At 37.0% G+C, this 25195-nt stretch overlaps 1 protein-coding gene across 2 annotated transcripts in view; it reads right to left on the reverse strand.

The window, feature by feature from the left end:
• The window catches only part of DENND1A (DENN domain containing 1A), a 481754-nt gene that overhangs the window by 347459 nt on the left and 109100 nt on the right, over window positions 1–25195 (reverse strand). For both annotated transcript variants that reach the window (XM_081067070.1, XM_081067071.1), the window contains exon 3: window positions 21631–21674. In XM_081067070.1, the coding sequence (XP_080923196.1) occupies window positions 21631–21674 (44 nt within the window). The remainder of the gene's footprint in view (window positions 1–21630; window positions 21675–25195) is intronic.

The following is a 25195-nucleotide window of genomic DNA, read 5'->3' on the forward strand; positions in this document are numbered from 1 at the left end:
AGAAAGCATTGTGCTCTACAGCAGAGTCAAAGGAATCTAATATGCCCAACTTATTACTCACTACAATATAGAAACTACTTACCACTTTCTAATGTCAAGAGTAATAACCAACCGTGAACTTGTCTGTCAGATAATGTTAGAACAAATATCAAAATACCCCACGTAGGCTGAGTATAACCTACCTCCCAAGAGCTTTCCTTTTTACCCAAGAAAGCAGTGATAAGTCTAATTAAGCATGGGGCAGGGGGAGGGGAGGAAGGAAGGGAATATAGGCAAATGTAGGCACATGTTTGTGCATTACAATATGTTTCTTCATGTTTGTGATATTCCAAGAGCTTGATATTCCAATTTAAGTCAAACAAGACAGTGGTGTGCTGTCAGAGGAGAAAACAAAAATGAGCATCTCCTCTGTTAGGCACATTCACACGTTATCTCAATCAAAACTGAAAAAATCTACCTCTTAGTTTAGGAAGGGGAGGACAGGAAGAGGGAAGGAAAAACAAGCAATGCTTCTTGTAAATAAAAACTGCTCAAATAAACAAATTTTCTTACTACTGATGTTTTCTCTATCAACGTCTCACTACCTTATCCTCTTTTGCCAAAGAAAAATACAACTACTTGAATATGAAAAGTACCACTCTCCAGGAGAGGGGAGGGACACTGAAACCCTGATTTAAACATATTTTGAGCATTATATTTATAGCAGTGTCTTTCAGCATTAACTTTACTGGGAAAACAGTCATTAACTAGTTACCAACCCCTCTTTCTCTCTGGAACCTGTGTCTTTGGCTAGGGAACTTTCTTTGCAGATGGTAATTTTCCTCTTTTCTCCCCCCCACCCCCACCCCCTTCCCTTGCCTGCACAAGCTCTTTCAGACACCCAGTCTCAGCACAACCTCCACTACAGCCACATAAATCGGATCTTCGAGATGCAGGACAGCTGATGAAATGTAAATGACCTCATTGCTAAGGCGGGGGGTGGGGAAGACTGTGCCAGCTCTCTAGATCAATTCCCAAGTTTATATTTTCACAAATCTTTTTACGTACAGTTTGATTTTTTAACATTTTAATGAGCAAAAAAAGTGAATCCATAGTAGCCAGTCACCACAGTTAAAGTGCAGGCCGTGAACTGCGTCCCAGGAGGGAACCAGTCCACCATGTCACCACTGGCTTTAGGACATTCGCCACCTGGTTCCATGTCCCCAGGTTCCAACTCTTTTCATAATCAAAACACTGCTGACATTATAAACCCCAGACGGGTTTTCTAAAATCCCTCCCAATCAATATATCCAACACATAACTTATTGGAGACAACACTGAGCTCATTGATTAGGTGAGTTCAGTAGCAAAGTTTTCAAAATAAATGAGACAAGAATACAGCATTCAACCCCTTTGTGTCACCAGACAATTTATGAAATAGGCAATTTCCAAAAGGGCTTTTCTTCCTAACAAAATATACAATACTTCATGTGGGAAGAAGTAAGTGCAGAGGGGGCAGGGGGAGGTGTGGATGACAGGCAGTTGCACAAACCTTTCCATTATGCATACATTAAACAGCAGATTGCATGGGGTAGTAGAAAGTAACATCTACAGAGCTCTGCCCACAAGGAGACACTAAGCCTCAGACTGAATCAAAATATGAAATCAACACACCTAACACTGGACTCCCTTGCAAGTGGAAATCAGAAATGAACTCAAGATTCATCTTCATCTTTTTTGGATTCATTTCACCCCATTTGAATTCTCATCCAGTCAGAAGGCTCATTGAGGGAATGTACTCCAATCTGGAGAAAGATTGTATTATGCTGAAACTGAGCCATTCTCTTCAAAACCCAATAAAGCTTTAAAATTTTATAATGTTATTCATCATAGAATCCTATCCAGAAGCAAAACTTCGAAGACTTAAACTCGATATAGTTAAGTGGGATTATCAATAATGAGAAAAATGCATTAACTTTTCACCCTGAATTTGGGGTGGAGGGTGGAGAGGATATAAGAGATCCTGCAACAGCCATCAGTTCAGATGTCAAATACTTTGTTTTCATTGCTTCATTGAAATGCATAAACAAAAATTAGTTGTGTTTGGCAGATGACAACAACTGACAACCACAGAGATCCACCCCTCAAATACAAGCCATCTCAAAGACAAAAACGCAGGCTGATTATAATGTCCACAGGGGTTACAGAATGTTGGGAGAGGAAGCATGTTCTCAATAGTTCAAAAGGAAAAAGAAAATGTGTGCAGGAAAAAATTTAAATAAAGGAAAGAGATAGCTTGAATAAATGAATGTATTTTAAAATATGTAAAGCTACACTCAGCCTCTTTGTAGCTTGCTGAAAGCTAGTACAGCAGTCGATAATTTACCTTTGTCCAAAAAGAGAGTGAAGAAGGGAGAGGTGGGGAGACGGTAGAACATTTCCTGAGTTTCCTCCATCTAATTTATTTGTTCATTTCAAAATGTAGATGTGTGATGAAAAGATCAGTGGAGCTCAAATTCCTAAAATACCCTGTTTCTATGCTTAAATATTTTTTTTTAATAGCATGAGGGAAATGCTGACCCTCTAAGTCCTGCAATTGAGATCAGTGTAACTGACTTGAAAGAAAAGCCTTTGATTGATGATCTTAAAACTCAAGTTGAAAGTTGAAAACAGAACACACACAAAATCCAAACATACGAAAAACTAACAAAAGTTTGATTTTAAGCCATTTCAAGTTAAAACCATGGACTCCAAGTGAAAGGTACCGGAGGTTTTAATGCTTACGATTAAGAAGGGGAAAAACAGAATGATAAAAAGGTCTTAAAGCTGAATTAGCACCAAGTTTCAGAATGTTCATCAGAAATTTCCTATATATATGAAAACAGGAAATATAATTTTTCTCCTACCCTATAAATGTCAAACTAAATCCAAGATCCATACTATAGTTACAACCAAACTTTTTTCTTCGGTGAGAAAAGCTTTGAATAAGGGATTTTACAAAAAGGCCTTTCAACACCGGAACATAAAAGCAGGGTCAAATTTCTAACAGTGCTGCTCTAATGCTATAGAGTCTGCTCCCTTTCTTTGGTATATTTCAATATTTATTCCCAGTTCACTTTCTATAAACTTTAGTTAATCTTGAGTCATGCATGTGTCATAATTATGCTAATTTGCATAATACCTAATATGCACAATGTTGTAATTCAACGACAAAATTACAATAAAATATAAATTTATCATATTCTATAATGTATCATATAAACTTTATGTCTAAATCAAGTACATTAAGTACACAGGTGGAATGCTTACAAAGCACAAGAACCACCTCTAGAACTACTTTTAAGTGTAAATCTTCACAGCTTTTGAAGTACATAGGAAAAATATTGGATCTTATTTAAAATTTTTTCATTACCAAAGCTACTTTATCTTTTTGTATTCTTTCCTATCTTCCAAAAATTACTTAAAACAAAGTTGTTCCCAAATTAAATATTATATAAAATCCTCTATTCTAAGATTACATTTTATTAACTTTAAACCTTACAGCAAAGAGGTTGAAAATGAGAAGGCTATATTTATAAGGTCAATGGTAAACACCAATAAATGTCTTGACACTTGTTTCGAATACTTCCAAAAGGAACAAATGATTTGGTTAGAATCTCTTACAATTAGCATTTGATGGCATCAGTAATAGAATTCCTTGGACTTAATATTATTACTCTAAAATATTATTTTGCCTTGTTCATCTCCTTGAACATTTTAAATCCTATTATCTGCACATTTATGTTATCAATACATTTAAAAGGAAGAGAAGTGAAAGAAAATGGGGGAAAGGGGACACAAGTCAGCACACACCAAAGGAATGGGGTCCCAACAGTCAAACTGCAAACATGGTTTCACTGAAGAAGCAACTTTCCCTCAAGAAGATAGTATTTAAAAAAGAAAAAAAAAAAAAGAGCACTGATAGAAATAGTAGTTTGTAAGCATATTAAAAGCTGTCAGCTTTTAAATATTTTAAATGCACACAAAAATCTGCACAGATGGGCAACTTTTCTGCTCACATTAGTCTAGAAAAAAATCTTTCATTATCAAGCTCAAAGTCCTTGAATTTTTTAAACTTAATTGTGCCTCTGTTTCTCAGAATTCACACCCCAAGGCCAAAGCTTTCCTGCCACCAGTCCTTCAAATCTGACTTGGACATTACACGGGAGGAGGCTCCAAGCCTCCCTGAGGTCTCACTCCTTTTACAACACACGAAAAAGCAGTCGATAATGGGCCCATGCTGAATTCACTGCTCTCCACGTCTCCTCTTGGGACACAAGCCTAGCAGATGTGATAAAAACTGTGTCAGAGAAGTGGCTCTAGTTTGTGCCTTAATGACAACTTAAACCCCTAAACCAATACAACCAAAGGACTAACAGAACTGGCTGTTACCTCTCCCTCCTGCCAATGTTCAAATATCTCTGAACTAAATTAGCACCTCTACCCACAACATCCCCTGCCACCCCACAAAAATCCATTCTAATTTTAAAAGATAAATGAATTCAGCAAACACACCGGCAGTAAGTGTATAAGTGTATGGGTGTGTGTGTGTGTGTGTGCGCGCGCATGTGTGTATGTGTGTGTGATATAATGAAGCTCTAACACATATTTCATGGAGTTTATATTTTCTCAAGATAGGATTGTGCATTCAGATGTCTTAAAGAACTGCCTGGTAGATTCCCTCTGATCACCACCCCAGCAACCATATTAATACGTACAACTGGCACAGCTACAGTTTCCAAAAGGTATAAAAAAATTACTTTTAAATATGTTCAACCATAGGAAAGAAAAGTGATATTCTGAGCTACTGAAACATTCTAATCATTAAAATTTATACAGGAGAATTTTTTTAAAACCATAGGTGGTTATACTTTTAACTTGTAAGAACTCTTTGTCTTATCTAATGATACGGTATCAAAAAATAGATTTCAATGTGTACTTCTGATACCATTTTCTAAATTCTATAATTCAGCCTTCAGATGATAGGCCTTTTTACCCCGTATCTTGAAAGCCTATTCAGTCACAATCGCAGACCCACTTAATCAGCAATCATTGTTCTGCGATGCGGGACTTTGTTGTCAAGACAAGCACCAAAACCTTTAAAAAAAAAAATTTCAGAACTGGCATAAGAAAAAAGTGATCTTTGTCAGACAAGGACAAATTTATGCAAATCTTTTATAAACATTCACAAACATTTATTTAGCTTTTGAAATGTTGGCCTCATTTGAGAGCATGAAAATGAGGGGGAAGTAGGAAAACGCAAAGGACAGCTTAGAAGCTGGCACACTACATAAATATTCAGAAGGAAGATTATAGGATTCATGTTAGGCTGTCTTAGGCTTCTCCAAAGTCCACACAGAATAGCAAAGAACAAAACTAACGAGAAGTACAGCAGATGTTAGACAATGCATCAGCCTCTTTTCCTCTCTCACTTGGCTATACTTGGACGCTTTTATATTTTCTTTCAATATGGTTAGGTCATTCAAGGATTCTCCTATAGACTCTGTATTGTGGCTACAGATCTATAAGCTGGAGGTCTGTCAGCTTTCCAAAAGTTTCCAATGAAAAGGCATTATGCAAATGCTACCTCTCTTACCCTCTTTCAGGAGGGAAAAAGCCTCCAGTAGGCAGCCATCGGAGTATTGGAAGCCCAGCCTTCATTTCTGTATAGCTGTGTTTGCCTCAGGGCCACGCTGCTTGTTTTGACAGCGCATCCCCCCAGATAGTTGGGATTAGTCGAGCTTGTTTAGATAAACTTGAAATCAAGGCCTTCTCTAGGTAGACAGCTAGATGTAGCTACCGAGTTTCCAGCTGCCTCCTCCTTTCATCCCCAAACAACTGGAGATTCACTGTAGCTATCACAGCCACAGGCTATGTCACATACATAAGTACAAAATTAAAGGCTGCTAAAAGAAGCCTTTGTAAGTCTTAGTGCTAAAATAAGGAATCTGTACTGCTTGGTTTATACAAATTATTCTAGCGCTACCAGTATGAAACTGAAATCATCAGTTAACAAGGCATATTAATCAAGGTTCCCAGCTTCTTTGGATAGACAGGATTGTAGTTTGATAATATGCCTAGCCTCCTGCTTCGTAGCTCTTGTATGAGAATAATCGCTTAAAATGTTGAAAAGGAAATAATAGGCTTTATTTATCCAGCGGCAGGGGATGTCAGACGCCGTCAACAAACAATGTGAGCAGAATATGAAAATCAAAATGTAAATATCAAATCCACTTTGAGAGAGAATTATTTAGCAATTGATTAGACAGGGCCTCACTAAACAGTCATCTCCAATTACAGAACTATTTCAAATCAACGTTAGTTTCCTCCAACTTGCAGATTCTGGTAGAATGATATCAGGAGGATTCAAGAACTGAGGAAATTTATACTCAGAGCAGATCGATGACATCTCATTACAAAGACAGAAGGCAGGTGATATGAAATAAAAATATATAAAATTCGGTTTTCTAAAATCTAATACTCAAGGATTTTACTTTTTCGCAACTAGAAAAATGTCTCTTCAGAGGGCCAGCAAAACGCAAAAAAGAAAATAATTCAATTCCACATAAATGTTTTATTTTACTTGACATATCTTGCTCCAACATGTCGATGCTAGTGTTTACCTGAGGCTGCCTGGGATAAACCAAACACTACAGTGGTACTAGAACAGGTGTAAACATTTCCCAGAACTGCCCTATGCGATACTGTACATTGCAGGAGACTCCTATTGTCTAACCACACTGTCATGTCACACAAGGCAGTTTTCCACCAGTCGAGTTCACATGTCACCAACAAAAACATGTCCAGCTCGGTCCCTATTTAACAGAAAAGCTTTAAGCCATGCAAGATAGTCTGGAACTGCAGTCACCAATTTGAGGTTTTACTATGACCTTTTTGATTCATTTCATATACAACTTACAAACTTATAGAAACAGTCAGTAAACTTTTTCTCTAAAGGGCCAGAGAGTAAATATTTTAGGCTTTGCGGGCCACTTAGGGTCTCTGTAAGAGATTCTTCTGTGTTTTTTGGTTTGTTGTTTTGGTTTTGTTTCCACTCCTCTCCAAAAAGGTAAAAACCATCTTAGCTCAAAGGTCACACACAAACCCGCCCCAGGCAGGATTTGGCTAGCTGGCTGTGGTTTGCCAACCCGATTTAGAGTGTCAGGTCACACAACATAAACAAACTGACCAATACCCAAAAACTCAAAGTTAGAAATTCTTGAAAGGTTAAATGACAACCATGTTGGTTCTCTGGTAAACCAGTAATTCACATGCGATTCCTGGTAAATGGCCAGATGTCTACTGCATATAAATATGGTTTCTATTTTTTTTAATCATTTAAAATAAAATAACAAATTTTAAAAAGAATTAAGAATATAACACATTTGCACCACTCAGAATTCACAACTGTTTTGTGGCATCGACTCTTCAGAGAAACAATCCTTCTTATGTTAATAGTTTGCTACTACAGGTAAGGTCCAGGGGTTTTCTTACCGCATAAATGGATTCATGTTCTCTGGAGTATTGGAAGCTCTTCATTTTGAGAGTTATTTTGTTTATAATATTTTAAACGATGATATTAAAAGAGGAGGCAGCCTTTTCTGGTGCTTTCCTCCCCACTCACTCAAACGCACGTTCCCTGCCGAATGTTCTGTGGCATGCACAACACAGAAGTGTTTCTGCCTCTCTCACTACTTAGTTTTGGCCCGTCTTTCAACTATTTTCAACTATTTTCCTCTAACGTGTTTCCCCAGATTTTATCTTCCTTCTTCTCTGTCTGCATCCTCTTCTATTAATAGTCTACTTATACTTTTAATTTCAAGTATCATCACTAAGTAAATGGCTCAAATTCAAATCTTCACTTCTAAACTGTATCTAGTGCCAGGCCTCTATTTTCATCTGCCTTGGACATTTCTGCCTCATGTCCCACAGGTACTTCCAGCACAACATGTCAACAATCCAGACACATCACGCAATTCCAGGTACACTGCTGCTTGCTAATCCCTTTCACTCCATCCGAATGAGAAAGACTCTCAGACCACACTAATACTTGCTAGGGAACGGATGTATGACTAGATTCAAGTGTTTGTGACTTAGATTCAAGTATTTACTATAGTTGTTGAATTTCAAAATAAATGTGAAAAGCTTCTGATTCCTTAAAACCTTCCCAAGTGTTAATAAACATGAACACGGACAAGTGAGCCCCTGAAATCAGGCATAGTTCAGTTATCTTAGAAAGAAAATAGATGTATTTCCTTAAGCAAGATAGTATCTTTTGAACCAGACAATGTACCAGAGGCCCTGTCTTCAGGAAGCTTGCAATCCAGTTGGAAAGACAGACACTATGCAAATGAATACCCTAATACACAACAATTGAATTGTGACAGAAGCTGTGAAGGGAAAAGAAAAAAGAGTGCTTTAAGACAAAATGATGGGGGTCTGAATTTAGATGGAATGGTGAGGAAAGGAGGTGACATTTTGAGATGAGACTTTAGCAATGAGTAGGCATTCACCAGTCAACAACTGGAAGAGGGATAGGGAGAAAAAGCCCCTGAAAAAGAAACAGCATGAGCAAGGGCCACTGAACAAGAGTCCCTGGCACATTCAAAAAACTGAAAAAAAGCCTGGCATAATGGAGCAGAGGAGGTGAGAGAGAGAGAGTGGCACAAGATGAGGTGGGACAGGTTGGTAGGGGCCAAATCATGTGGGGCCCTACAGGGCAGGTGAAAGAGTAGACTTTATTCCAGGGTATCAGAACTCACTAGAAGGGTTTGAATCCTTTTACATCTCACTTGCATGTCACCTGCTAACTCCTCCATCTGCCTACAAGTCTTCCAGATTCCATGGGGATTCAGAAGCTATTCTCAGTGAGTTCCTCATGTCTGAGTTCCTATGCCAATCCTGTCATCAGACTGACCACATCTCAGGATCCTAAACGTCCACAGGAGGGAAAAGACACACAACTGGGTGCATGTCAGTCCTCCAAGAAGGGAGATGAACATCAGGTAAGAGACTTAATAATAACCCTGGCAAGAGGGTGAAAGGTTGGAGTTAAAGAGAACAACAGAGGAACTGTAACAAATTTAAATAGGATTAGCTTAAATCTCTCTTCAGAACCTGGTACTTCTTTGAGCTCCCATATAGTCCATTTTCCTAGATACAGAGAAAGCAAGACTTTTTATTGCAGTAATTTGTTGTATATCATTGCATCTAAAAAAGCTACTGATTATAAGACTATTAATTTTCAGTGCCACTAGCTAATACGTGTCATGTCCTGTGCTGGAATTTTTACATATGCTCAAGGATCCTATCAGTAACCTTATGTAGATATTATCACCCTGTTATACATGCACTGAACCTCCAAAGCTGAGTAAAATTAGTTAAAGGTAGAACAGTGTGGTAACTTGCCTAACAGGAAATAGGCAGTGAAAGGAAAAGCTAAGCTTCAAACCCAAGTTCCTCCATCCCCAGAGCTCAAGCTCTTCCCACAATCCTCAGCTTGCTGCTCTGTTGACTGCAAATGAGACAGTCAAGTGAGAGATGCTCATTCTCTGACCCTATATAATCAGGATTCTGTCTCCACAGTTACAAACAGAGAGCTAAAACTTCGCAGTGGTAGCTAGCCCTCCATGCTGAAGGAAGCTCAAGTTTCTCTTCCCCCCTCCTTTTCCAATTACAGCAGCAGTGGAATGAAACATTGTGTTGCTGCGTCAAAGGGTCTTAGGTTAGCATAACCCATATGCCAGCTTGCCGAGCAATCCCGGTTACACTCCTTATCTCTGTGTAAACATGGTGCCCCCTTCCTCTCTCAAAAGTGTCCTGGACTGGATGCTATGGTCATCAGAGTCTTGGAGAGAGGAAAAACCCTGGCTGGTCTGGAGGGTATTCAAAAAAACAAATAGCTATTCCATCTGCTTTGTGACAGGAAATTGGGTAGTGGTGTTAGAAGAGTTAGTTTTTATCACCTGACTCCAGGCTCTTTATCCACATTAAGGACTTATCTACATTCTATGACTTAATGCAATTACCAGACATCATCAATTACATGGAAGGAAGCTGCAAAATCTTCTCTTTGCCCCATTTTCCTCATGCTGTCTAAAAACATTTATCTATGCTAATTCAGATATTGTATATACACCATGTCCACTTCTCCCGCAATTCTACAAAATTAGTATCACTTCCTTTTTTACAGATTAAAAAAATGAGGCTGAAAAACTAAAGCCTTTGCCCAAAGTGACGTTTCCAAAGCCCAATCTCATAGAACATGGGAGTACTTGTCTCCTACTTTTCTCTGGGCCATACCAAAAAAAAAAGAAGGCACTTAAAATTTTTAGGGGGTCTATTTGTTAAGAAATAAGCAAGACATGAATACTGAATAGCACTTTAGCTGCCATTAAGTCTGTTTACTATAACATACATTTTATGTTGTATAAGATACATTTTAAAAATTCAGAAATATTTCTCAATTTACCAGGAGTTTAGATCTCCAGAATCTGGCTGATTAGAAGAGTTCTCTGATAAAAATAATGATTTCAACAATTTACAGTTTACACTTCTAAAACTAGATAATGCTTAAAGAGGCATCGTGTTTGAAATACATGTAAATACAAGAATCATGTTTGAAATACATGTAAATACAAGAATCATAAATGCCTCTGGTTAAGCCTCTGGTTAAATCCCATCTGGATAAGATGGGATTTAATAAATGTATGTTTTAGTCTGTCCTACCTCATTCAAATTATGAGCCCAAGACCATAGTGCGAATACTATCATGTTTCCCCGAAAATAAGACCCAGCCAGACCATCAACTCTAATGCGTCTTTTGGAGCAAAAATTGATATAAGACCGGGTATTATATTATATTATCTTAGACCCGGTCTTACATTATAATAAAATAAGACCAGGTATAATATTATATTATTATATTATATTATACCTGGTCTTATGTTAAAATAAGACCAGGTCTTATATTAATTTTTGCTCCAAAAGACGCATTAGAGCTGATGTCTGGCTAGGTTTTATTTTCGGGGAAACACGGTATTCAGTCATTTATTATTACGTATCAAATGTTTAGCCTACAAATACCCAAGTACAGTACCAGGTCCTAGAGATGTGGACACGAAGCAGACAAGAATCCCTGACTTACAGCGTGAGGGAGGGAGAGGATACATAAACAAGTATGTGCAATAAAGTGTTTTAGGTTTTCTGGAAGAAGTATGATCATGGAAAAAGAAAGGTACCGTCAGGTCTACCCAGGGGGTGTGAAAGACTCCTCAGGGGTGGTGCAAGTTAAGCTCACTTCTGAGAGATGAGTCAGTATTTACTAGACAAGCGTATAGATAAGAATATTCTAGGGATAAGAGCAACGTGAAACAATACTATATTACATATTTCACAAGGTTGATATATAAGTAAGCTATCTTTGAAAAAACTCAATTTTCTTTAAAAAACCATCTTAATTCTTTTATAAATACCCTTCATTTCTACCCACCATCCCCCACCTATTCTATTCTCTCTCTCTCTCTCTCTCTCTCTCTCTCTCTCTCTCTCTCTCTCTCTCTCTCTCTCACACACACACACACACACACACACACACACACACACACTAGTCCACAGTCTGGACTTGTGTTATATCACATTTGAAATCTGAAACTGACCAAAGTTAGACAGTTTCAAATTAGGATAGTCAGAGGAATCTTAACTCTATTGCATATAAGCATTTTTAAAATGAAAGCTAACATAATAATGCAAAGTACTATATGCAACAAAAAGGGCTAATTTACAAGGACAGTGGGACCCATGACTAAATTTCTGAGGGTTTGAATATGGAAAGTCTCGATATACAGACTTCACAACTGAAATAAATTAAAAATAATTTGTTATTTAAAACCCCCTCTTCACCACCATTTAAAGAGTTTCATATTTTCCATACATTTTAGAACATAAATACTCAGGAACTGTTTCTGATTCTTTCTTTCACCTTTGCTTGACAAAGTACTCTCTCTTACCTGTGCGACTTCTCTAAATTTTCCTCTGGAATACTGTAGGCTTAGAAGGGAAAGGTTTCCAGAATTCTTCGTAATATCAGTCTGAAATTCTACAGGTAAAGGAAATCACACACAACCCTAATACCTGACAAAACAAAAGCACCAAAACCAGGTGACCCTACCACTTAAATCTACCCCTGAAAACAGTAGGCACTACATAATTATTGGTTATTAGATGCCAGGTATTATTATTCTGAGCACCCGGCACATTTCAAATCACTTAACCTTCACAATAATCCTACGAAGACTTTACTATGATGATCTCCAGTATATGGGTGAGGAATGAAATCTCAAAGAGGTAAACCTCAGTAAATGACAGAGCTTGGATTAAAACCCAAGCCGTCTGGCTCCAAAGCGCGTGCTCTTAGTCACCAATGTCATGCCTCTGCACGCTCCTTTCTGGAATCTGAACTCCTTCAGCATCACGTCTGTGTTTTACATACTTCGTATTCACAATTCTTCACTGGCCCCTCGTTTATCCTGGCTGCTAGAGCCCCTAACACTCACTACACTCATTCCTGTATGTGAAGAGTTCACAGATTGACAGATGGACAAATAAACAATACAATGTAATGAGTCAAGGTTCCAAGTGCTTTCCAAGTGCTGAGGACAGAGTGACAATTCAGTCAGGGCAAGTTTCACAGAGGAAGTGACACAAGCAGGGCACTGAATGTTGAACTGAACCAAGTATACTGGGGGGTGGGGGGAGGCATTTCAACCATAAAGACAACATGGACCAAATACAGAGGTGGGGAAGAGCAAACCATGCTGGGAAATGGGGAGGTGTTCTATGTCTGATTATAAACGGAAGTGGTAGGAAATGAGGCTGCAAGTTGGGTCAAGGTCAGATTGTGCTGGGCCTTAAATCCAAGAAATTTGGGGTAGATCTTGAAGGGACCAGGGAACCATCAAGAGTTTTGACTAAAGAGAAATGGTTGATGCCATGATTTGACTTAGGTTTTAGAAAGACATCTCTGGCCACCTTAGGGAGGATAGTGATGAAAAGGTCACTGGGTTGCAGGCCATTAGGAAGAGTCCACAAGGGAGATGCTGACGTGTGAACGCGGAGGGAACAGCAGAACTGGACAGACTAGGGAGCAACTTAGGAGGAACAGTAACAGGACTTAATGACTGCGGGCTGCTGGGTGAGCCCCAGCGAGCAACAGAGACTGATTCCGTGAGGCTAAAGCTAAGACTCAGACTACAGCTCTCAAAAGCAGCCACGGTCTACTTAGTTATAATCATTGGGTAACACGCCAGAAACAAAACCATCCAATAGGATTCACAGATATCTGAAATTTAGTGGGGCTTTTTTGGAGCCACACTAAAACCAGAAGAACATTTCTAATAAGAGTATGTAAGTAAGGACTGCATGATTACCTTTTCCTGGAGTCAGATTCCAGCAAGTACTAGTAGCACAACATACCGTGTTTCCCCAAAAATAAGACCTACCAGGACCATCAGCTTTAATGTGTGTTTTGGAGCAAAAATTAATATAAGACCCAGTCTTATTTTACTATAAGAAGGGGTATAATATAATATATAATATAATACAATAGAATACTGGGTCTTATATTAATTTTTGCTCCAAAAGATGCATTAGAGCTGATGGTCTGGCTAGGTCTTATTTTCGGGGAAACATGGTAACTATATAGCTTGGTGTGCTTTCAGAAAGAATAGCTCAAAAAGAATTTGTCTTTTTAATGCATTCCTTCCATATAACTGTAACAGCTGGGGAGTGACCAAGTTAGGAAGGAATCTTCAACTTAAAAGAACCTTAAATCAGAAAACATATCAATTTTTCAATTGAGTTTAACTAAATGTTTGTTGTTTGGAAATACAGTTTCATTAAGAAGCCAGTCCAACCCCATCCCATTGTTAAATTCACCCTTTTCTGGAATTGGGAGGGGGACTCAGGGTATACTGGGGGTGCCCAAAAAATGTATACAGGTGGACACTTCGGTCAACACTGTTCAAGCAGTAGTTTGCCATAATCAGAAGTGTCTGGACGCTAATGGTGACCACTTTGAGCACCTCTTGTCATTGCAGAAGTCAAATGTGACATGTATTCATCTTTTGTTATCGGTACATATTGAGTATTACAATTTTAATACAATTTTCCTTTCTTAAAATGTGTATACATTTTTTTGGCACCGTCTGTAGATATGGCAGGATAGTACCTCTTACATACAAAATGGGTTTGGTTTTGTTTTTTTTCCAGAAAACATTTCAAAAAGCAGGAATCTGGACATCTGTATAAACTGATAAATTTGACTTGTAACAGCAAGGGGCAAATAAGAGGCAACATGTGATAGATTACTTTTTAGGATTATTTTTTACCCATCCATGAGCCTATAACTTGAAAAACATTTAAACAGGCCAATCAAGAACAGGACACTTTTAAACATCTACAAAGAAGTAGATGTTTAATCTGAGATGCATTATACATCTTTAATCTATCAATGAAATATTTTCAGAAATCCGTAATGGGGTCCATCATAACGGCTACATTTGGTAACAATCATGGAAACGGCCCAACTTGAAGAAAGCTGACTCAGCAAGGTGCTTTGTTGCTATTATGCTAAACAATCACCTCACAGTTTTTAGGTCTGAAGAGAATGAGATTACATTTGAGGATGAGAAAATTCCATTTCCACCTACAATCCCAGACTGCTAAATTACTAAGAAATATGGAAGCTGACTTTTTGAGCAAGAGGTCAAAAAAATCCATGACTCAACAGTGACTCTTAGAAAAGCACACATTTAAAACAAACCTAAAAGGAATCTTCTTTTAAGGGCAGCTCCAAGACTTTCACTTAGGTTTCTCCGTGCCACTCATGTTAACTTAGTCGACTAACTTCTATGGCTTCACAACACAAACAATGAGAAATTGCACGTTTGTGACTACATGGTGTCATCACTACCCAAAGATCCTAGTTCTCGGAGACACCCCCACTTTCTGGCCCTGCCATTGCTCTATCAACCATCTAGACCCCATGGACATGCATTACCTTTGTAGCCTACTGGACAGTAGGTCCTTCAGGCAAAGATGGAACCCACTTCTCCTCTCCTCCTCTTGCCCTGGTACAGTGTCTGGCTCATATTCCAGAGACACTAACTACACTCATCCAATCTCTCACTCAACGCACAAAATCAAATCTACTCTCCCAGACAGTTTCAGCCCCCAAAAACAGACATGAGCGGGGGGGGGGGGGGGGGGGGAATCAGCAAATGCAGCCACTTATAAGTTAGTCTTTTTAAGGCCAGATTGTGGAGCCATTTTAAAATGTGATCATTTGACCCTTACATAAGTAAATCCTTTGGACGAGATTCAAATGAACTGACAAATTCTGTTCCATGTATACGGTGTCATAAAAAGTTTCCGGGACCAAACTTGACCTCACCATTTAAAGTGGATCAAATCAGAAGAGACTGTATGAGTAGGTTGGAAGCGTGACAGCATCCACTTTGGAGAAGAATGGTAGGGGGGTGGGGGAGAGACAGCTGAAAAGTTTCCAAGAGAAATGGGATACACCAGGTCTGATTCCATCCTTTGTGAGCTGGGTGAATGCAAGGCCCAAAGGACCACAAACCCAAATTTCCATTGAAGATACTATGGCTTAGACAAGTCCCTGTAGAAAGACTGGCGGCATCTTTATGGAATCAATGTCACATTTTACACAGACCAGGTACTCTGCTGCTTATGTTTCTCTGCCTAATAATAACAGGGAAAATCAAATTTTATCATTTGTTTTACATTTTGTATAAATACAATACATGTGTGTCATATTATTCAATGTTGGTACAATAAAGCTTCCTTTCATAGTAACAAAAAATTTAGGATCTGTGTGTATTCTATCTGGCATTTTCTTATTAGATAGGATTTTTCAATGAATCAGGGCATGAACAAGTTTTAAATAGAAATGTTGACTCTCTGGCTTAGGAATATTTGGAAGAAAATAACATGAAAGTTTTCAGATACAGGAGATCCGCAAAAGAATAAGGCAATCACCAACATACAAGTAGCAAGTCTTTAGTAAATATTATCTGTTGTCTTCCTAATCAGAATCTTCCAATTCACATAGGTTATACTGTGAATAACTGTGAGCTTAAGAAATGTTTTCTTTAGAGTATACCTGAAGCATGAACAGAAGAAAACTCCATATTTAAGCAATTGCATGCAACTCAGAAATGCCAATTTCCTTCACAATTAGCCTAAGTTATGCAACATATTTTTGTTCCTTTTTAGTATATAGGTGATGTGTTTTTATAATTTGCTTAACTGCCTATAGTGAAATTTTAAAATCACATAGACCATATAAAACCATAAAAGAAAGGGCACCTTTTTATTTTTCCCAATGTACCATTTTTCTACATTGCTTATAGAGCTTCTACAAGAAACACTGTTCGTTTCTATATAAAGATTTCCATAAAATTTTTATAGTTTCTGTAAATGCATCAAGATTGTTGGTTTCATTATAACCTCTGTTTCAGTGCCAGTGGAAAGAAAAATTACCTGCAACTCTAAACAGCGATCTACATACACAGGGGTGGGTAAGTGTGCTCCGACCTCTACTTAAAGAGCTCTGAGACACTCACTATATTTCATCAAAATATAGATGAGCGCACTGGAAAAGCAACTTCTAGCACACTGAACTCTATTCGCCACTCTTAGAACAAACAAGCTATAAAATGTGGAACGGTGAGAACAAATTATTAATTCTACATGTTTTAGTATAAGAAGTAATCATATAATAACTAATACATTTTAAAATGGTATGTGTAATGCCTATTATACTTGACACATTAGAAGGCTATTTATGGAAATCTCTCTGATAAGTTACTATAGCTTTCTATTCTAATTATCCCATATACATGGTGTATTTACTAAAAGCTCATTTTTCTTAATCTGAAAAAATCGTATCATGTTTTGAAGCCAAAGATGGGATTTTGATGATGGTGGTGACCATGATTTGCTAACATGTTAATTTAACTATTCTTTTCTCCCTTAATTCAATTAGTATTCATTAAAAATGCACTAATCACAATGAGTAAAGTTTTACCAATTAGTTCTGTAATTATGAATGAATATAGTAAACATAATAGAATAATTATAAATCCACTTAATTAATTAAAAGGCTATTTCCAGCAGGGAAAGATATTCTTTTTTTTATTTAACGTAATATTAACATGTTGATATCTTTGAGAAGCCATTTCTAGAAATTAAGGAAATATAGTAATATTGTGATTCTGTTCTTCTTTAGCAAAAATTTTCTATTGGACAAGCTGTATTACAAGCCACATTATCTATAGCTATAATAAGAAGTTGAAAAGAATCTGGTTTATACTACCCAAACCAAGGTGACTTGAAAATTGCACCTGTAATTTAGTAATCTTAACCCTCAAAAAAAATTTAGATTACTTCATATTATGCTTATGAGATAAAAATTTTTTAATTTGCTAAGTAAGTTGTTAGATTGTTTTTAAAAGCAGGACCCTTTTCAAGTCAGGAACCTACCAATGTTGGTGTTTCAGTATTTAAACAAGCTAAGCATTAAACAAAAGTAGATGAACAAACAATGTGAACTCTGAAAAGATCTTGCTTTCTGTCTTTTTTGTTGCTTGTTTTTCTTTTATAAAAAATAAAGGCATGTCATTCTGGAATTAACAAAGCCTGTACTTCCAGGTTTAAAGATAGCAGGCTTACCAGATTTTAAATGAAATATTGAGTGCTACAGTGATTTAATGGTTTTAAGCCATACATGTCATTGTGGTCTGAGGGTGTCACAGACAACTTAAGGAAGAAAAAAAAAAAATGGGGCACAGAGAAATCACTTTGTCAGTAATTACAATCAAGAGTTCTAAAATGTGGCTCAGGCTGCTCATTACTTCTTCCTTCTGTATCAAGACCCTTATTTACATTTCAGATTACATTTTTTATGAAACAGTAAGATCTATCAGAGCTGAGAGGACTGAAATAATGAGGGGAAAACATTTTAATAAAACGTGTTGGGTCTGCATTACTTCCGTGTCAGAAAGAAAGGCTACTTCTGTAGTGATGGATCATTTATTCTGCTTCTAAACGAGAAGCAAAAAGATGAAACTGATGAACTTTTACTGCCCATTTGTCTTTAGCAGACAATTAAGACAGAAAAGATCAAAATGGATTATCATACCATGCAGACAACTGGCCCAACAGTAATACATCTCCGGGACCACAGATTTGTAACTCTCTTTTATCCCTCCCCTTTCTTCTTACTTCTTTTTCCACTCTAAAGGCAGTGCTAGCTTTGTGGCTCAAGGAGAGCCAAAAGGCTGGTCATCATTATTCAGTCACAGATGTCAATCTAACCTCCCTTTTTTCTCAGTTTCTAAAGCAGTGAGCCACAATAATTTGTGACAGATTCTTTTACTGTAAGGTACAAAGAACACACAGAATAAAACATCTAGCAGCAGCAAGCGTCTCTGATCAAGTGTGCTGGTACATGGGAAATACACAAATGTAAAAACAAGCACTGGTAGTTTAGGCGAATGAGGAAGAAAGCTGGAGTGGAGGAGAATTTGTGTGTGCATGTGTAGTAATAAGCACTATAGTTTGTGGTGAATTATCTCAAATATTCCTTATGGATTACATCATAAATGTTTAATACTAGAAATGTTGTTTAGATTAAGTGCATATTCAGCATTTAAGGTTTGTATGTAATAAAAATATTTCTAAGAATCTCTTTATAATAGTACACCGAGGGAAAAGAATTTGGTTTAATCCAACAAATGCTAAGAAGAGAAAACATATAAGATCAGAACCCAAAGGATAAAAAAGCTAAATAAGAAATACACAGGTCTCATTTCAGCTACCAGTAAATCAACTCTCAAATAAATTTCTGGGAATTTGGAGGTCACTTCATCAAAAACAAAGTAGATCTGTCATTCATCCTTCATTCTTAAGTTACATGTGGGAAAGAAAGGAAGCCTTGCGTTGAGTCAACTTGGAAGAGATGCTAAGTAAGGCAGTGATGTACATACTCTCTTAAGTCTACAATTAGCCCATGAGTATCGCCCTCCAAATTTCAAAGTTGTGTCACTGATCCAAACAAACAAATCAAATACCTATCCGAGCACTTTAAACTGGCTGAAAGCTGTCATTAGTTTTTAAGCTCTTACTATTATGTTGATGCAAAAGTAATTGTGGTTTAAAACATTAAAAATAACGCAAAAACTGCAATTACTTTTGCACGAACCTAATATAATTTTAAATACTTCCATCTTCAATATAAGAAACACTGGTAAGGTCATCCATTAACCAAAGTAAAGAGAACCAAGTTCATACCATAGCAATATCTTATCTGTAAACTGGGCTCTATATGCAATGAAAGAATTAATAATAGTCTACATTTCTCTATATATACACAAATACACTATATATACATGTGTATATATAGTACCTACATATATATACATGTACGCTCCTCAAACACACAAACATATACATATACCTAGTGAAATAAACATGGGAAAATAAACACCAAGTTGTCATAGTGGTTATCTCATCTCTGAGTAACTAAATTACAGATGGCTTGTATATTCTTTATTTTCATTCTTTTTATTTATTTTTGAGTTACCTATATTTCCTAAATGTTTTTGTCATAAACACATTATTCATGTGATTTCTAAAAGTCATACCAGAAAAAATCATGTTGCTCAAAAGTTTGCAGATGTAGTAAGAAACTATGTTTAAAGGAATAGATTCATGTTATTTGTTTCTCCTACGAAATTTTCTCTCACTGGGTAATTGGGATCATGGCACCACACAGGTAACTTAGACACAAAATTTTAGAATAATGATTTTCTTAAGAGCTATGGCCTCAAGTCTATTCAAAATCATGTTTTCCACCCTTTAGACATTGTTTAAGGGGGGGAAATCATTAATATAAAGGTCCTATAATCTTTGGGTTGTGTAGTTTAAATCCAGTGGGCTCAATCCCACGGCAATTTAAGACAAGATGAAAATTCAACTCTACAGTTGGAAGATGAAATAAGGGATAGAGTGAGAAGATTAATATTTTTTTAATCTCATTTAAGTCTTGAGATCACACATAAAGCAAATCATACCAATTCTCTTGTATTCTTGGACAATAAAGTCTCATTACAAAGCATCTCATTATACTGATTATCCAGTTATACTCCTGGTCACAATATGTCACCTGTACTCATAAAGATGTATCAGATACCTTGCCCTCTATACAACAGGCCACACTGCAAAGGTGTTACTACTACTGTACTAGATACTGTATTTCCCCAAAACTAAGATCTAGCTGGACAATCCGCTCTACTGCGTCTTTTACAGCAAAAATTAATATAAGATTATTTGAATCTTATTATATTCGGTATTATATTATTATATATAATAATTATGTATAATAATTATATATTATATATAATAATTATATACTAATTATATATTATAATTAATACCGATAATTATATAATCGGTATTATATTATATTATTCCCGGTATTATACCGTATCGTATCATATCATATCATATCATCATACCCGGTCTTTTATTATAGTAAAATAAGACCGGGTCTTATATTAATTTTTGCTCCAAAAGACACTTTAGAGATGATTGCCCAACTAGGTCTTATTTTGGGGGAAACACGGTATTTCTATTCCATTGTATTTATTCTCATTCAAGGACTTTTTTAACAGGTAAAACTAAGTGGATGTACTTCAGAAACATTTTTATTGTGTACAATATTCCATATGTGAAAGGTTTTATGAACTTGTTTTACTCAATGTAAACAAGGATGCTTTTATTAAAAAGCATACCAAACTGCATATTTGAACTAAAAATGTAAGGTGCCCAAAAAAGCTTCAAAACATCTCTAATGTTCCTTTAGAAACTAGAATCCAGGATATATAACCTGGGTCTAATTATCAAGAGTAGAGCAGCACCAAAACTTCAATAGTAGTTTGTGGTTAAAATAGCTCCTTCTACGCCATTCCATGCTTGCAGAATATAGGCAATTCAAGATGGCAGCACTCACTGGCCAATCTTAACTTTCCCTACCATCGTTACAACTACCTTCACCCTGAAGACCCTTCCTGCATGTGTATCTTCTCCTTCGAGTACTACCCTAACACAGTTTTCTAATCTATTTCAAATTTCAGGAAATGTTATAAACTTCTCTCTTCCCCCTTTTTGTTACACTGATTCTTGACACTTAAATAGCATTATGTAAAAAAAAGTTAACAGGCAATCCAAAAACGGATTTCCTAATGAACTGCAGACTGTAGCATACCTCAAAGTAAAAAGCAAAATTTGTGATAGATTTTCTTCCTTACTTTCTGTGCGTTTTTCCCCTGAAGGTAACACCCCAAATCTAGCACCAATATTTTCAGTCCTACTTCAATATGTTTTACTTTTTGTCTTGGGTTCCTAATTACTGTTTCTCTTCCCTTCTAAAAATTCATTTATCTCTTTCAGTAAAAAAAGAACAGTAATAATGTTGAACAACTCTGAAATAAATTTTGTCATGTAAAAAATTAATTACGCATTCCGAACCTGGTCACCGTAGTCCTCCGGGAATTGCCTCTGCACCTCAGGATCTGTAAATAATTGACAGATAATATTAATTGGCTTTGGATTAGTGAGCAAGCAGAGGATCACACATTAATATTTGATCAGAAGATGATAGCAGCCCTGGCAGGGGCTCCAAGGGGGGCAGCTGAGGCTGCTATGTTGATGAGCACGAGGAAGGACTCCACAAGGCACTCCCGTTACCCTCCTCCAGAAACACAAAAAAGAAAAATTTTAAAGACCTGATGCTACTGTTAACTTTAGACTATTACCTAATGCAAAAATCTTGCCAGCTGCAAATTGCCCTCAATATATTTTCCCAGAGAAAATGAGTCTTAAACCTGCCTGACTTTTCTTGTCTAATCAGAAGAAGCCTCCTTTTCACAGTCACAGATGTAAGCTGGATAAACCGCCTTAAACACCAGTTTCAGATGGGGGGCGGGGGGGGGGGCCTGCCAGTGAGGGTGAGAGAATTCTTTCAAGGAACAAATGCAAAACTCCTTGCTTTTAAACATAAAATATGCCCTTCCCAAAATATTTATGGCTCCTGAAAATATAGATAAAACTAGGAAAAGTCTTCTTCAAAACAGAACCAAACAGTACACTCTTAGCTTACCAGTGAAAATGACATATTGTAATGTAAGATATGTTCTAACATAATTATACTTGCTAAGAAACAAACAAACAAAAAATACATAGGTGAAAATACCTTGCATGACCATCGTTTAAAATGGAATTGCTAAAGGGGTCACCTGACACCTCAATCATAATTGCAAGATAATCCAATGCCATTGTCTGTAAGTCAATACAGAAGTATACTAATTAAAAGCTATTACACTCCATTTGTTATTGATTCGGAAAACATTCAATCTTTTCTAATAAAGACTTGGTTCCTCCGAGACACATTAAGGAGAGTGATAAGAATAATATCTATTTGAGAAATTATGTATCAATGCAAAAGGCTTATGGAAAAGCACAATATTTGAGGGTCCCTTCTCACAGAGATCATAGTATATATACTAACTTTTCATATCTATCTTTTGAAACACCACCTCACTCCTCTGCGAAAGTCAATCCATGTAAAAGTTAAAACCCTTCAAATCACAAAACAAAAACGCAGTTCATTTTGCAGGAAAGAATCAAAAAGGGAGAAGACTAAGGGCCTAGTCACAGACTCCATTTAAATCCTAGAAATACCAGTTTTCAATGGATGTTATTTTCAAAACCCAAGGCTAATAACAAACAGGCATATACAAAAGGTCACACCAAAAGCAGAGCTTCCCAAAATTGGTGACGCAAAACAGCTGAAAGGCTCTGGAGACCATTTCTTTCAGCTCTTGAGGTATCTTCTGGTTGACTGGGGATCAATTTCTTGCTTTTAACCCTCATCTTCAAATACGAGAAGTGACAAAGGACATGCCTAGGCCGTGAAAAGCAGAGTGCTGGTGTAATCTCCGACACAGTACTGTGCAGGGCTGCCCTGCTGGCCCAGCATGGGCCCTGTCCCTTGTCTCTGGCCAGAGGGCTGAATCTGGAAGGCTTTGGCCCTCTTGAGACGGGAGGCCAGAGGGCGCTAACGGTGTGGCATGGAAAGCAGTAGGTTGGTCTACAGGGAAAAAGCAGCCAGCAGGATACAAAGGGCAGCCAGCTGCCCGACAAACCTCTAAGTGTGCTGCGGGGTGCGGTGGGGGTGAGGGGGAGCCTAAAATGAGGGCAGTGGCTATAATTCCTAAAACATACATAAATGACTTGGTCCAGGGGAAAAAATGGTATTTTAGGATTTAAATTTGGTTCCAAGACCCCCAAAAAAAGGACTTCTAAGTCACTGAGGTACACAGTAAAATGGAGGTTGGGAAAACCACAAAATAATCTAAGGCTTGTTCTTTTTCTTCCAATTGTCATGTAGTTAACGCTTACTCTTCAACCAGAAAACTTCAGACAGAAACGACTCACGTATAAATCTTTCATATCATGTCCTCATTCTTGCAGTATTTGTGCTTCTTGGGAACCACAAAATACTGATGGAAATAAAGATGGAATAAAACCAAAGACTTTATTTTTTATCACCCGTTTTTGAGGGGATGAACGTCAGAAACCAAAATTTGTGGTACATTCTTCAGTTAAAAAAGTTTCTTGATATAGGTGGGAGAAGGCAAGTTTTTAAATCTCTTTAACCAAATAGATTAATAAGAAACTAATAAACTTGTCACTTTAAAATGCATTTTATTCACATATACAACATAATAGATTTGAAAAAAGTGAAGGACACATGGATAAAAGGAAAAATCAACCTATTTTAATATACTGAAGGTAAGTATGCCCGTGGAATGCCAAGATGGGGGTCGTTCAAACCATATTATTCTAAACATGGCCTCAATGGTAGCAACATAACAAACACCACCAACTAAATTCCTTCAGCTGTCCTAGGACTAACCCTAGAGTGCAAGTTGCAGATCGTAATAGAATCACGTTCCAAGATAATACATGAATTATTATTATTATGATTCAAGCATAAAACTTTTGATTTCCTTTCTTTAAGGCCCTGAGATTTGGGGGGAAAAAAAACAAAAAAACTGCATGGGTCCTTAGCACTCTTCTAAAGCAATATTTCTTTTTTTAAAAAAGGCAATGCTTTTTAAAACCAAAGCCCAACCTATAAAGTTCCATTCAATTAGCTCAGAGATCCAGTCTGATAGTTAATAAAACTATGACAGCCATTTTGTAAAAATTAACACAAACACTGAAAAAATTTTATTTGAATTTTCTTAAAATGTCTATTTTCCACAGTAGGTTGAAATCCTTCTTCAGAATTGAGTTGATCATTATGCCATAATATCACCAAAATATCGACATTGGAAACATCTGAGTTAAAAAGGTCCAAATACAATCTGCTTTTCTCAAGCAACACAACACCCGCCTTTACTAACAGTTTCAGCATGGCACATGGACAAAACCTAGCACCCTGCAGTTAAGCAAACCGCCTTTAAATTTTCTGTCTGGCAGCAATCCACTTGCGTGTCTGTGTGTTTTTTACAAGTACTCTATGTATTTCATTGCATCAGCTGCATTTCTTTGAGTTTTAAATGGTCTGGGAACATTTTATAAAATGTTCTGTATCTTTATATGGAAAATAACATACACGGGAAAACTGTGCATCGGTCTAATATTTATGTATCTATTTCTTTTATCCACCCTCCAATGCTATAATCCCTAACCTGCTTATATTCATACCCTCACAGCCAAATACAGTGTCACCAAACAGCTAACTCGAAACACAAAAATCTGCAAATGATAGAACTACCATGGAAAAAGCAACAATTTGCTTAGGCAGTAACAGTGTTATCGGTATATGTCAAGCATTTTCCTCTAAGAATTGTCCCTCTGACAGAAAATTAAGACCATAATGTAGTGATACATAGCAAACTCTTCCTTCCTTATCCTTCTTTCTCAGCAACTTTCTCCAGATTTAAGTAATACATCATTACAAAATTAAAAATCAATTTCATCACCTCCTAGGAAAATACTTTTCAACGACAACAACAAAAAATCG

Source organism: Rhinolophus hipposideros, assembly GCF_964194185.1.
Source record: "Rhinolophus hipposideros genome assembly, chromosome: 11".
NCBI classification, from domain to species: domain Eukaryota; kingdom Metazoa; phylum Chordata; class Mammalia; order Chiroptera; family Rhinolophidae; genus Rhinolophus; species Rhinolophus hipposideros.